The following is a 15,913-nucleotide window of genomic DNA, read 5'->3' as shown; positions in this document are numbered from 1 at the left end:
TTTGTTCTCTCACACATGTTGTTCAGCTCCCGAGGCTCTGGATCCCTACATCAACGCCTCCAAAACGGTCCTAAAGCAGGGCGAGACGCTCAACGTCAACTGCACCGTTCACGGCGTGGAGCTGGTCTTCTTCTCCTGGGATTTTCCCAACAAAGACGTGAGTGGGCTGGAAATAAACGCTTTGTTTTCATTACTTCCCCATCGGAGCCTCATGAGAAGAGCTGAAATGAGCTCAAGATGTGAACCACACCTCACTGTCACGACCAGCAGCGCTTTTATTAAGAGATGCATCAGAATAGTGACGAAGTTAATACAGTTGAAGTCATAGAGTTCTATATTTCTAAACAAAATAACTCATTTCTAATAACTAATTACGTTTATCTTTTCCATGATGACAGTGCAGAATATTTAACTACTTCCAAGACACTAGTATTTAGCTCAAAGTGACATTTAGAGGCTTAATTAGGCAAGTTAGAGTAATTAGGCAAGTAATTGTATAACAGTGGATTGCTGTGTTGGGGAAGCTACTTGAAATATGTAATGTGCTAAGCTATTAGCTACTCTACTTAAAATGTAGCTTAACTACACTAAAAGCTACCCCCTGGGAAATGTAGCAAGCTAAGCTAAAAGCTACATGGCAAAAGTAGCTTAGCTACGTCTAAGCTATTTTTGCAATTTTTATTTTTAAATCCAAGCAACTTAAATCCAAGTCAGTCATACCTTAGTGATCAATAAAACTGTCAATGAAACATCTGAGGCATAATAGTTCAGTTCATTTACTTACTGTAAATAATATGCTGTACTAAACAGAAACAAATTATAGTATATAACAGCTAAAACTAAAAAATCCAATAAAACCAGGTGTTACACATTTAAAATACTATAGTAAAGGGAAATATTTTGGAATTATATATATATATATATATATATATATATATATATATATATATATATATATATATATATATATATATATATATATATATATATAGTTGAAGTCAGAATTAATTGCCCCCTTTTTGATTTTTTTCTTTTTTAAATACTTCCCAAATGATTTTTAACAGGGCAAGGACATTTTTACAGTATGTCTGGAGAAAGTCTTATTTGTTTTATTTTGGCTAGAATAAAAGCAGTTTTTAATTTTTTAAAACCCATTTTTGGGACATTATTATTAGCCCCTTTAAGCAAAATTTTTTCGATAGTCTACAGAACAAACCATCGTTATACAATAACTTGCCTAATTACTTTAACCTGCCTAGTTCACCTTATTAACCTCGTGAAGCCTTTAAATGTCACTTTAAGCTGTATAAAAGTGTCTTGAAAAATATCAAGTAAAATATTATTTACTATCATCATGGCAAAGATAAAATAAATAAATTAATAGAAATAAGTTTTTAAAACTTTTATGCTTAGAAATGTGCTGAAACAATCTTGCCTCTGTTAAACAGAAATTGGGGAAACAAATAAACAGGGGCGCTAATAATTCAGGGGGGCTAATAATTCTGACTAGACCTGTATATATATAAGTTATTGGATCTTAACATGTACTTCTCTCGAGGTATGGTCATGAGGAATCCTGCTTCAGAAATAACTCCTCTCCCTCAGTCATCTTTCCATCAAGCAAGTTTCGGTTGACCACCAGAGGTGGCAGTAGCTCACCAAAAAGTTTGTTGTCAAACACTGTAAAACAGGAAGAAGAAGAATTCCTCATTCTATCCATCATATGGATTTACTTTCCCCAGCTACACACCGGCCTCACAGCTCCGTGAATGTCGGTGCCATCACTTATTGATCAGCGATCTGTAAATGTAGCTTGTGTGAACGCTACTGCGCTACTTGACTAAAAAAATAGCTTCGCTACTGAAAAGCTATTTGATTTAGAAAGTAGCAACGCTACCGCCACGCTACTGAGAAATGTAGTTAAGCTAGTAGCGTCACGACTGGTAGCGACGCTACTGCCAAACACTGGTGGTTTGTTCCGTCGACTATCCAAAAATATATCACTTTAGGGGGCTAATAATATTGACCTTAAATGTTTTTTAAAAAATGAAAAACTTTCATTCTAGCCGAAATAAAACAAATTGTCTGAGGCCAGTTTTACTTATTAAACAATCCCTCACAACTCGCTGTTAGTAAAAGGAGAAAATCAGCGCTGAGGAAAAATCAGATGCTCAAGATGTAATCTGTAAAATACTGACTTGTATTAAAAATTTAGCAAATATATGTGAGGTTTGGGATCCAGCAATCACATGTGTTTGGATTTATTTGGTATGTGTTTGAGTAAAATGTGACATTTACATTTAGTCGTTTAGCAGACGCTTTTGCCAAAAGCGACTTACAATTAAGAAGTCATTCAGTGATTCAACAAGAGGCAATACACACAAGAATTGATAATTATACAGAGGAACTGTTAGTGCTCAGAAAATTAAGTGCTAGAGTGAGGGGTGGGAGGGTATTTATTTATATTTTGGGTGTTTTTACAGGTGGTTTGCCAAGCCCACTCACCCGTGTGAGGCACATTTCACTTTAAAAAGCTGGTGCAAGTGACGGTTATAATGTCAGAAAGATGAAAGAGTGCGTTTTCTGCAGTAGGTTTGTCAAACCCACTGATCTGTGGAGGGATCACATTATACAATTTTGTCCTAATTTAAAATAAATATCTTGTCATTTAGAGCTTTTGTTTTCATTCAGAAAATGGCGATTAAAAATAACAAATGAAAATCAGGTTGCACTGTTTACAAGTTAAAACAATGGAGTTGTCTAATCTAAATATAAGTATAAACACATCTGAAAGAATCTTTTCTCGTATTTTAACCTATTGTGATTTTATTAGATGGGAGGCATCGAGCCCCTGACGGACGTCCTGTCCTCCATGAGCATGAGGTCATGTCTGAACATCACAGACGTCTCTCTGGACAGATCTGGACAGTACGTTTGTCATGTTCATGAGGGAGTGCAGGACCAGAGAGCTTCAGCCAGCATCAACATCACTGTACTGGGTGAGAAAAACCTGCAGAGAACACTCACAACCACGCACAACACTTAAAAAACTGCATTATATTATATTATATTATATTATATTATATTATATTATATTATATTATGTTATGTTATGTTATGTTATGTTATGTTATGTTATATTATATTATATTATATTATATTGTTATGTTATGTTATGTTATGTTATATTATATTATATTATATTATATTATATTATGTTATATTTTATCATATTATATTATATTATATTATATTATATTATATTATATTATATTATATTATATTATATTATATTATATACTTGATAAATAAACTTCTGTCTGAAATGTAATTAAATATTTAAATTGTTTTATTTCACATTTTAATTACTGATTTGATCTCTTGATGTACTAAAAAATGTAACTAAAACTAAAACTTCACAGTGTTTTTTTTATTAAATATTAAAAAGACATTTTTTAATTAAATATGAAAATGACCTTAACTAGACCTAAAACTAAAGATTTTAGAAATAAAAGAAATTCTGAAAAATCCTAAATTAATAGATATTCATTAAAAATTATACAGACTTTAAATTGATTAATGAATGAATTAATATATAAACTATTAACAATTAATTAACAATAAAAGCAAAACAATGAAATAAAATAAAATAAAATAAAATAAATAATAATTAAATCTAACATAATTAACATTTAATAAAAATTCACAAAAGAATGATAAAAATGTTAGTTTAACATTAAAATAAATACAGCAAAAATACATTAAAGCACATTAAAAATGAATAAAACAAATTTGTAAAACTAAATACATTAAAAGAGAAAATAAACTAATAATAATTTGAATTTACTTTAAATAATAATGTAAAAATAAATACAAATGGATATAAATTAATAACAAAAAGATAGATGTAATATATATAATATTTTTATATATAATATATTGTTTTTTTATGAATTTAATTTAAATAATAATGTAAAAATAAATACAAATGTATATAAACTAATAACAACAAGATAGATGTAATATATATATATATATATATATATATATATATATATATATATATATATATATATATATATATATATATATATATAAATATTTTTATACATAATATATTGTTTTTTAAATAATAATAATCATAATAATAATAATAATAATAATACCTAAAAAAATAGTGTCTATAATAACACTTATATACTCATAATGATATAATAAAAATCGTCTAATTAAATCCATTTAAATTAATGCAAAACAAAATCACTAAAAGTGCATGAAAAGAGCTCAGTGACACTGAAATAGCAGCGCTCAGCAGTTTTCAGCATGAAGCGTGGCCTTGATCATCAGGTGTGCATGATGGGCTGTAAAATGTGTGTGGCATCTTTTCAATGATGCTTTGATGCAAACTCTAATTAAATCAACATCAACATTTAAAATAAGCCCTTCCACAGTCTCCCAGAGATGGAAAACTGGCTCTGATATTTGCTCTGCGTGTGAATGCGGAGCTTCAGGGATGTTTATGTTTCAAGGTTATGAATGCACACAGGAGCCTTGAGGAGCTGACTGGAGATCAATGTTTTCAGTGTCAGCAGCTCTCTCTCACACACACAGGATGTACAGCAGAAAGAGCTTTTAGCACCTCGACGTTTACATCACAGCTGACAGCTGGCTTATGGAATATTAAACAGATTATGGAGAAAAGATGAGCAAGCAGAACTCACCTGCTGATCGTCTTTATCATATTCACTGTTTATTCGATCATTGTTATGAGAATGTCTCCTATACTCTTGTATAATTTGGTTGTCTACACCAAACATGACACGACATGACAGAAACATTTAAATACCAGACATTCATTTAAATATCAGCAACTGCACTCTCAATCAAATTATAATGGTTATAATCTAATTAATGCATATAACCTGTTAAAAGTACATATAGGCTGATAGACTGATGTTGCTGGTTTGCACTTAGTCACAATTCTGACTTTCATTTGCAAACCGTCTGCTTGTTATTTTAAGATTTGAGGTGAACTATCTGCTGCTGCTGTCAGTAGTATGGTAATAAATGTCATTTATAATGGTGATTAAACTCAAATTGGGAGCATTTAACACCGAATCAAGCACATAATCAGTACCTGAGGCGATCAGTGCCCTAGTAGTTTATGCTAACGTTTTGCTACGGAAATAGAAACTGTCCTCGTAGCTACAGTTCCAACGTTTATGTTCATGTTAAAACTGTTTGTGTATTATATTTTCTAAGGTAAATTATCTGTTGTTGCTTTCAGTATGACAATAAATGTCATTTATAATGGTGTTCAAACTCAAATTGGCAGCATTTAACACTGAACAAAGCACATTATCAGTACCTGAGGCGATCATTGTCATAGTGGTTTATGCTGACTTTTTGCTGCGGAAATAGAAGCTGATAGTCACAGCTCTAACGTTCATGTTCAGACTGCATGTGTATTTCATTTTCTGAGGTAAATTATCTGCTGTTGCTTTCAGTATGGCAATAAATGTCATTTATAAAGGTGTTCAAACTCAAATTGGCAGCATTTAACACTGAACGCAGCACATAATCAGTACCTGAGGCGATCATTGTCATAGTATTTTATGCTGTTGTTTTGCTGCGGAAATCGAAACTGTACTGATAGTCACAGCTCTAACATTCATGTTCAAACCGTATGCATGTTTCATTTTCTGCATTCAATTATCTGCGGCTGCTTTCAGTATGGTTATAAATGTCCAGAAAAATTGCATTCAAACTCGTACTGGTTACATTTATACTGAATAAAGCCCATAATCAGTACCTGAGGCGATCATTGTCATCGTAGTTTATGTTGTTGCTTTGCTGCGGAAATAGAAACTGTACTGACAGTCACAGCTCTAACGTTCATGTTCATGTTCAAAGTGTGAGTGTATTTCATTTTCTGATTTAAGTTATCTGCTGTTGCTTTTAGTATGGCTATAAATGTCAGGAAAAATAGTATTCAAACTCGTACTGGTTACATTTATACTGAATAAAGCCCATAATCAGTACCTGAGGTGATCATTGTCATAGTATTTTATGCTCTTGTTTTGCTGCGGAAATCGAAACTGTACTGATAGTCACAGTTCTAACATTCATGTTCAAACTGTACGTGTATTTCATTTTCTGAGGTAAATTATCTGCTGTTAATTTCAGTATGGTTATAAATGTCAGAAAAAATATAGTAATTAAACTCATACTGGTTACATTTATACTGAATAATGCCCATAATCGGTACCTGAGGCGATCATTGTCATATTAATTTATGCTGTTGTTTTGCTGTGGTCATAAAAACTGTTCTGAGAGTCACAGGTCTAGCGTTCATGTTCAAACTGTACGTGTATTTCATTTTCTGAGGTAAATTATCTGCTGTTAATTTCAGTATGGTTATAAATGTCAGGAAAAATAGTATTCAAACTCATACTGGTGACATTTATACTGAATAATGCCCATAATCAGTACCTGAGGCGATCATTGTCATAGTATTTTATGCTCTTGTTTTGCTGCGGAAATGGAAACTGTAGTGATATTCACAGCTCTAACGTTCATGTTCAAACTGTACTTGTATTTCATTTTCTGAGGTAAATTATCTGCTGCTGCTTTCAGTATGGTTATAAATGTCAGGCCAAAAATGTATTAAAACTCGGTTACTGGTTACATTTATACTGAATAAAGCTCATAATAAGTACCTGAGGCGATCATTGTCATAGTACAGGGTGGGCCATTTATATGGATGCACCTTAATAAAATGGGAATGGTTGATGGTATTAATGCCCTATAAATAAATAAAAGCGCTACGCTATACAAATAATCTTGAATTATGGAGTTGGGAAATGTCCACAAGCCAGTATTCGAAATCAAGATGCGCAAAACACAATGACAATACATGTCGACACACTTACCACTAGGCAATTGGCAGTAATCAGAAAATGTAGTTTAATTTACTTTTGTCGTGTCTTGCTGTTTTGTTTGTTATTAATCTATACATTTCATATAGATTTTGTTAATGAAGCAAATACTGATTATTCCACACGTGATCTTTTTTTTTTTTTGTCTGTCTGCAGAGAAGGGTTTTGTGTCTCTGACTCCTCCTCTGGACAGAAACATCTCTGCGCAGCTCGGAGAAAACGTGGAGCTGAAGGTGGAGATCGAGGCGTATCCCAAACCTACAGTCCAGTGGAGGAAAGACGGTGCTGTTATCAGAGGACACAGCATGAGGGAGGAGCACGAAACGAGGTATTCATGACCCTCAAATACTCACACTCTTCTTCAGAGGCTGAAAGCAAATGCAGATTTACTCTCTGCTTGAAGATCAGCAGAGATTTAACAGAGATATATATATAAACAGACACTGATGCAGCACTGGATGCGTTGCAGGTTTGTCAGCACATTGACCCTGGTCAGAACTCGACTGCAGCAGATGGGTCTCTACAAAGTCACCGTCCAAAATGAAGACGCCCTCAAAGAGATGATCTTTGACCTAGAGGTGAAAGGTGAGACGGTTCAACATCCATTTACACACCACCCCATTTCCTGAAAATAGACACCCATGTTGGTTTAAGATGGGAAGCAGCAAGAATAATACCAGCTGCCAGGAATACTGCGGAACCAGTTAACTTTTATTATTAGCCACTGAAACTACTGTGAAAGTTATTTTATTTAATTTTTTGTCAAATAAGTTAAATAAAAATTATAGAAATAAATAATAAATTAATATAATAATAACAATAATAATATTAATAATAAAAATAAGTATAAATAAACCGCCTACATCACAAGCCACCCTTTAAAAGACTTTAATTTAATTTAATTCAATTTATTTATTTTATTTTTTTTTGGCAAATAAGTAAAAAAATGATATGAATAAATAATAAAATAATAATATAATAAAAATAATAATAATAAATAATAATAAAAATAAAAATAAAATATGGATAAACCTATCTACATCACAAGCCATCACTCAAAAGACTTTAATTTAATTTTATTATATTTTATATTTTTTATTATTATATTTTTTATCTTTTCGTCAAATAAGTTAAATAAAAATTATATGAATAAATAATAAAAATAATAATATAAAAATAAAAAATAAAATAAAAATAAATATGAATAAATATGAATAAATCTCCCTACATCACAAGCCACCCCTCAAAAGAAAGCTTTTAATTTAATTTTATTTTATTTTATTTTATTGTTTTATTTTATTATAAAAAATATATATTTTTTATTTTTATTTACTGAACAAAAAAGAAAACTAAGTTGGATTTTTATTTAATTAATTTCTGCAATAATATGACATTTTTTAAATTACCTTATTATTTAACATTTAATTTGGTTATAATAAATTATGCATGTTATAAATATGTATATATTTAAAAACATTTTAGAATAAATTGATCAACATATATTTGTTTGGTATCAATAGTATTTTTAATTAACTATTAAATTATGACTGTGATATTTCTTATTTGTATTTAAAAATGACATATTTATTTATATTTTTAAAGAATTAATTGTTGTTCACCCGTCTGGTTTATTGAGTGAGGTTTTCATGTGAAGATCTTTTGTCTGCTTCTGCAGTTCCTCCTCAGATAACGGAGCTGTCAGATCATCACCTGCCGGAGAAGAAGCACGCAGTGACCTGTGTGGCAGAAGGAGTGCCCAAACCCAGCATTCAGTGGTTCAGCTGCGACAGCATGACCAGGTGATGACACTTCATCATCATCATCATCATCTTCATAAACATCATCATCATTATCATCAAATTAGTATCAGTGAATTTTTTAGGGTTTAAATTGGTTTCTTTGCTGATGGATGGATGGAAGGATGAATGAATAGATGGAGGGCTGAATAAATTGATGATATATAGACTGATGTATTAATGAATGATATATAGATGGATGGATGTATTAATTATGATATATAGATGGATGGATAAATGGATTGATGGAGAAATAGATGAATGAATGAATAGATACATAGATGAATGGATCAATTTATTAATAGATCATTTGTAGATGGATGGTTGGATTGATGGGTGTATGGATATATGGATGAATGGATTTATTAATGGATAATATTGTATATAGATGGATAATATTTAGTCAAATGGACAAGTTAGTATAGTGATGGATGGATGGATGGATGGATGGGTCGATGGATGGATGGATGAATAGATTAATGAATGATATGTAGATGGATTGATGGATGGATGTATACATGGATAGATGGATGGATGGATGGATTGTTACATGCATGGATGGATGTATTAATGGATGATATATAGATGGGTGGATTGATGAATGGATGAATGGATGGATATAGTATTGAATGGATGGATGGATGGATGGATGGATGGATGGATGGATGGATGGATAGATGCATGGATGGATGGATTAATAAATTATGTGTAGATGGATTCATGGATGGATGTATAAATGAATGATATATAGATTGATGGATGGATGGATTGATGGATGTATTAAAGAATGATATATGAATGGATGGATGGATGGATGGATGGATGATGGATGGATGGATGGAGGATAGACAGACAGACAGACAGACAGGTAGATAGATGGATGGATGGATGGATGGATGGATGGATGGATTGTTACATGCATGGATGGATGTATTAATGGATGATATATAGATGGGTGGATTGATGAATGGATGGATGGATGGATGGATGGATGGATGGATAGATGCATGGATGGATGGATTAATAAATTATGTGTAGATGGATTCATGGATGGATGTATAAATGAATGATATATAGATGAATGGATGGATGGATTGATGGATGGATGGATGGATGGATGTATTAAAGAATGATATATGAATGGATGGATGGATGGATGGATGGATGATGGATGATGGATGGATGGATGGATGGAGGATAGACAGACAGACAGACAGGTAGATAGATAGATAGATAGATAGATGGATGGATGGATGCATGGATGGATGTATTATTGGATGATATATAGATTGATGGATGGATGAAGGATATATAGATGGATGGATTGATAAATGGATGAATGATATATAGATGGATGGATGGATGGATGGATTAATAAATGATAAATGATGGAAACTGGATAGTGAACTAGATTATCACAATATTCCACCGTTAATGTCTCTCATTCATATTTAATGTGAGCTGTTTGCGAGACGAGTAAATGTAAAGCTGATGAGTTTGCACATGCTCTCAGAAAGCACTATATAAACACACACACACACACACACACACATCAGCGTAATTGATCAGGATGTGTGTCCATCAGCCTGTGCAGAGTGAGGACTGTACATCATCTAAGCGCTGTGGCTGAGCTGATTAAAACACCCAAGAGCTGCACACACACACACACACACACACACACACACACAAACTGCTGAATGAATAATAAATACAGCACATATGCTAAAGCAGCTATTAGCACACACCTCCGCCTGTCACTGCACACTTGTTCATGGGTGGAGGCACTTATGAGCGCTCTGCTGGATATTAGCAGCTCAGTATAGTGTATTATCCTGTGGGTTTGTTCTGGTTTGCAACAAAAGTGCAAATTTGACTTTTGATGTCTTTTAATGATGGGTTCTAATGGCATATTAGCGTACTATGTTTGCTCTATGTGTACAGTACACACACTATGTGGACTCTGTGCATTATATGAAGCAATGGACCCTTTTCACATTTCTGGAATTTACTCTCAGCCCCATAGACATTGCATTAGAAACACCTCTCACATCAGGTAATTTGTTTTTTGTAATTTGACGCAAAGATAATATAATGCGTACGTAAATACATATAAATGTACATTTTTTTAGAAGATTGTGATGACCGATAAACGCGTCATAACATAGTTTCTGTTTAACGCAGAGCAGATGTTTTTCAGCACATTTCTAAACATAATAGTTTTAATAACTCATTTCATTCATTCATTCATTTTCTTGTCGACTTAGTCCCTTTATTAATCCGGGGTCGCCACAGCGGAATGAACCGGCAACTTATCCAGCAAGTTTTTACACAGCGGATGCGCTTCCAGCCACAATCCATCTCTTGGAAACATCCACACACACTCTCATACACTACAGACAATTTAGCCTACCCAATTCACCTGTACCGCATGTCTTTGGACAGTGGGGGAAACCAGAGCACGCGGAGGAAACCCACGCGAACGCAGGGAGAACATGCAAACTCCAAACAGAAATGCCAGCTGAGCCGAGAATTGAACCAGCGACCCCACCTTCTTGCTGTAAGGCGTCAGCACTACCTACTGCGCCACTACCTTGCCCCTAACTCATTTCTAATGCCAGCTAGTGTGTGCTGTGCAGGTAAACCTCCCTCTTCTGACCTCTAAAGGTGCTCTAGCGACATATGATAGAGGCCATGGTCTTTAGCCTCCTTGGTAGAGCAACCCACTCCCATGCAGAAGGTCGCCGGCTCGATACTTGCTCAGAACGTGTTGGGTGGCGTAGGACTGGCGGGGTTACATTGGTGCTGTGACCCGGATGGGAGTGAGGTTTATGGGGGAGAGTGTAACGGAGGCCAGCTAGTGTGTACTGTGCAGGTAAACCTCCCTCTTCTGGCCTCTAAAGGTGCTCTAGCGACAGATGCTAGAGGCCATGGTCTTTAGCCTCCTTGGTAGAGCAACCGACTCCCATGCGGAAGGTCGCCGGCTCGATACCAGCTCAGAGCGAGTTGGGTAGCGTAGGACTGGCGGCTTTACACTAATAACTGATTTATTTTCTCTTTGTCATGATAACAGTAAATAATATTTGACTTGATATTTTTCAAGACACTTCTATACAGCTTAAAGTGACATTTAAATGCTTAACTAGGTTAATTAGGTTACCTAGGCAGGTTAGTGCATTTAGGCAAGTTATTGTATAACAGTGATTTGTTCTGTAGCAAGTCGAGAAAAAATATAGCTTAAAGTGGCTAATAATTTTGTCCTTAAAATGTTATTAAAAAAATTTAAAACTGCTATATTCTAGCTAAAATAAAACAAATAAGACTTTCTCCAGAAGAAGAAATATTATCAGAAATACTGTGAAAATTTCATTGCTCTGCTAAACATCATTTGAAAAATATATTTAAAAAAAAAGAAAAAAAACTCAAAGGGGGGCTAATAATTCTTACTTAAACTGTACATCATTTTTCATAATATTCATAGAGTGCACTGTTTTTTTTCACTAGGTGCAGTAACAGAAGTGCTGTATGGAGCCCTCTAGTGGAGGATCCAGAGAGCGTCACCATCCAGACTAATGTCACCTACAACAGCACACGCAAGATCCACCAGGTGCTTAGTCAGGTGACGCTGGTCCGGCCGCAGTTGCTCACCATCCGCTGTGAGGCCAGCAATGAGAGAGGAGCCCGAGCCCGGGACATCAGACTGGTCAACAGCAGTAAGTACTGTCTGCGCATGTGTGTGTGTCCTATGAGGGTTTAAGGGTAGGGCTGGGGAAAGAAGACAGAATATATAATGTGTGCAGTATGAAATCATTATGTCTACGGAGTGTGTGTGTGTGTGTGTGTGTGTGTGTGTGTGTGTGTGTGTGTGTGTGTGTGTGTGTGTGTGTGTGTGAGACAGGAGGGTGTTAAAGCCTCTTTGTGTGAATGTGTGAAATGAGGACCTACTGAATGGAGCGGCACCCGTGGAGATCAAACACAGAGTGACTTTGGTTTGAATCCCATGATCCTCTAGTGCTGCTTTCATTAGCGCCCTGAATGCGGCGTGAAACCCGTTGAGCTCATTGAGAACCCGATACTGGTTCAGCCGTGAGAAAACCCCTGAAACACAAACACCTGCCAAAGCTGCGGGCTTCCTATTGACTTTATATATGAGCCTACAGTCCAGTATATGAGCCACACTGCCTCGATTTAAAGTCAACATCATCCCTTCAGTTTTCTCCCATTGCCATGGTGCTGTTCTCACAGATTGCACTTGTATAATCATAATTTCATTAATATAAAGGAGGGAAAGAAAGAAATTATTGCATTGCATGACAGATCCTTTTTGATTTATCTATCAGTAATTAATAGGTTACTTAAATATTTCTCTATATGCTCAGAATAAGGCTATTTAAGTGAATATCTAAGTATAATTGAATTTAACCATGATTATATTTTCTAAAAAGTAACAAATTTATTATTTTTATTTCAAATTACTTGATGCCTCTTTATGCATTTTTAATTCATTCATAGTTTAAGGTATTGTTTGTATTAATATTATTGACTGTATTGTGTGAGAATGTATTTAATTAAATTCAAGCAAATTAATTACTTATATTTGTTTTAAAACATTTTATTTTTAGAAACCTCAGAACACCTTAGAAACCACCATATGATCTCTATGACAACCCCAGAACATCTTAGAAACCACCATATGATCTCTATGACAACCCCAGAACATCTTAGAAACCACCATATGATCTCTATGACAACCCCAGAACATCTTAGAAACCACCATGATCTCTATGACAACCCTCAGAACACCCTAGAAACCACCCTATCATCTCTATGACAACCCCAGAACACCTTAGAAACCACCATTTGATCTCTATGTCAACCCTTAGAACACCCTAGAAACCACCCTATCATCTCTTACAACCCCCAGAACACCTTGGAAACCCCTCTGTCAGCTCTGACAACCCTCAGAACACCTTAAAAACCACCCTATAATCTTATGACAACCCCAGAACACCTTAGAAATCCCTCTATCAGCTCTGACAACCCCCAGAACACCTTAAAAACCACCCTATGATCTCTAAAAACCTGCAGAACACCTTAGAGACCACCCTATGATCTCCATGACTAGAAACCAGTCCACATTTAGCAATAATAATACGTTTTTGATGTGTTTTTGAATAATGGTTTTGTTTTTTCTGTATAGCGCTGTTCTCTCAGGTAGCTGTTCTGGCCGCTGTCTTAGCGCTGGTGGTCATCGTCATCATCTCCATCATCATCCTCATTGCTGTGTGGAGGAAGGTCAGTGACTTCACTTCCTGTGTGACTGAGACTAAGCTTTATTCTGTTACAGATTTAACAGTGTTAAACTGAATCTACACTTTGTTTTGCCTGCAGAAGCCGCGGTATGAAATCAGGTGGAAGGTGATTGAATCAGTCAGTTTGGATGGACACGAGTACATCTACGTTGACCCCATTCATCTGCCCTATGACCTGGCCTGGGAGATGCCACGCGACAGTTTGGTGCTGGGTGAGAACAGGACACATTGATTCACCACATTCAGTGTAACTGTAGTGCCTTTTCTGAACGATCTAATATAAACCTTTCCTCAAGCAACTTCCCAGAACACTGTAAGAAACTCACATCATCAATCATAATCCCTGCAGAAGCCAACCTGAAACCACCCCATCAATTATATAGCCATGAAAACCCCCTCAGATCACATTAGAAACCACCCTATCATCTCTATGACAACCCTGCCATCATACCTCCTTAGAAACTAGACCACCATAGAGTCTCCATGACATCCCCCAGAACAACTTAAAATCCACACTATCATCATTTTAACAACCCCATAATATCTTAAAAACCACCCTATTACATCTATGACAACCCCCTTAGAAACAAGTCATCCCAATCATCTCTGTGACGGCCCCCAGAACACGTTAGAAACTACACTATCATTTCTGACAAACCCAGAATACCTTAGAAACCATCCTATGTTCTCTGACAAGTCCAGAACACCTTAGAAACAACCATATTGTCTCTATGACAACCATGAAAACACCTTAGAAGCCGCCCTATTATCTCTGACTACCCTCAGAACAACTTAGAGACCACCCTGCCATCGCTAACAACCCCAGAACACCTTAGAACCCACCCTATGATCTCTGACAACCCTCAGAATACCTTGGAACCCACCCTATGATCTCTGACAACCCTCAGAACATCTTGGAAACGACCCTATCATCTCAGATCACCTTAGAAACTTCCTTGTCATCTCTGACAACACCAGAACACCTTAGAAACCATCCTAGGATCGCTGACAACCCCAGATCACCTTAGAAACCACCCTATGATCTCTGACAACTCTCAGAACACCTTAGAAACCCCTCTATCATCTCTGACAACGCTCAGAACAGCTTAGAGACCACCCTGCCATCTCCGACAACCCCAGAACACCTTAGAAATCGCCCTGTGATCTCTGATAACCCTTAGATGACCTTAGAAACCACCCTATCATCTCTGAGAGCCCCAAAACACCTTGAAAACCACCCAATGATCTTTCTGACAACCCCAGAACACCTTTGAGACGACCCTATGATCTCTGACAACCATCAGAACACCTTAGAAACCGCCCTATCATCTCTGACAATCCTCAGGTCACCTAAGAAACCGCCCTATCATCTCTGACAACCCTCAGATCACCTTGTAAACTGCCCTATCATCTGACAACCCTTAGAGCACCTTAGGAACCAGCCTATCATCTCTGACAACTCTTAGATCACCTTAGGAACCAGCCTATCATCTCTGACAACTCTTAGATCAACTTAGAAACTGACCTAACATTTCTGACAACCCTTATATTACCTTAGAAACCACCCTATCATATCTGACAACCCCAGAACAGATTAGAACCCAATCAACGTTCTCCGACAACCTACAGAACACCTTTGAAACCACCCTATGATCACTGGTAACCTACAGAACACTTTAGAAACTACACTATCCTCGTTATGACAACCCCAGAACACCTTTGAAACCCCCCTATCATCTCTGACAACCATAGAACACCTTAGAAACCAACATATTATCTCTATGACAACCCCAGAATACCTTAAAAAACACCCTGTCATCTCTATGAAAACCCCAGAACACCTTAGGAACCACACTATCATCTTTATGAC

At 35.7% G+C, this 15,913-nt stretch overlaps 1 protein-coding gene across 4 annotated transcripts in view; it reads left to right on the top strand.

The window, feature by feature from the left end:
* Positions 1 to 15,913, top strand: part of pdgfrb (platelet-derived growth factor receptor, beta polypeptide) — a 75,913-nt gene that overhangs the window by 38,976 nt on the left and 21,024 nt on the right. For all 4 annotated transcript variants that reach the window (XR_012389529.1, XM_021481026.3, XM_021481027.3 and 1 more), the window contains 8 exon segments: positions 27 to 157; positions 2,834 to 2,999; positions 7,095 to 7,266; positions 7,408 to 7,523; positions 8,614 to 8,737; positions 12,236 to 12,444; positions 13,932 to 14,026; positions 14,123 to 14,255. Coding sequence is in view for 3 of the 4 variants with exons in the window: in XM_021481026.3 (XP_021336701.1) it covers positions 27 to 157; positions 2,834 to 2,999; positions 7,095 to 7,266; positions 7,408 to 7,523; positions 8,614 to 8,737; positions 12,236 to 12,444; positions 13,932 to 14,026; positions 14,123 to 14,255 (1,146 nt within the window). In the remaining variant the exon portion in view is untranslated.

This window comes from Danio rerio, chromosome 14, assembly GCF_049306965.1.
Source record: "Danio rerio strain Tuebingen ecotype United States chromosome 14, GRCz12tu, whole genome shotgun sequence".
Classification (NCBI taxonomy): Eukaryota; Metazoa; Chordata; class Actinopteri; order Cypriniformes; family Danionidae; genus Danio; species Danio rerio.
Note: the sequence above shows the minus strand (reverse complement) of the source record. Positions and strands in the feature narration are given on the sequence as shown.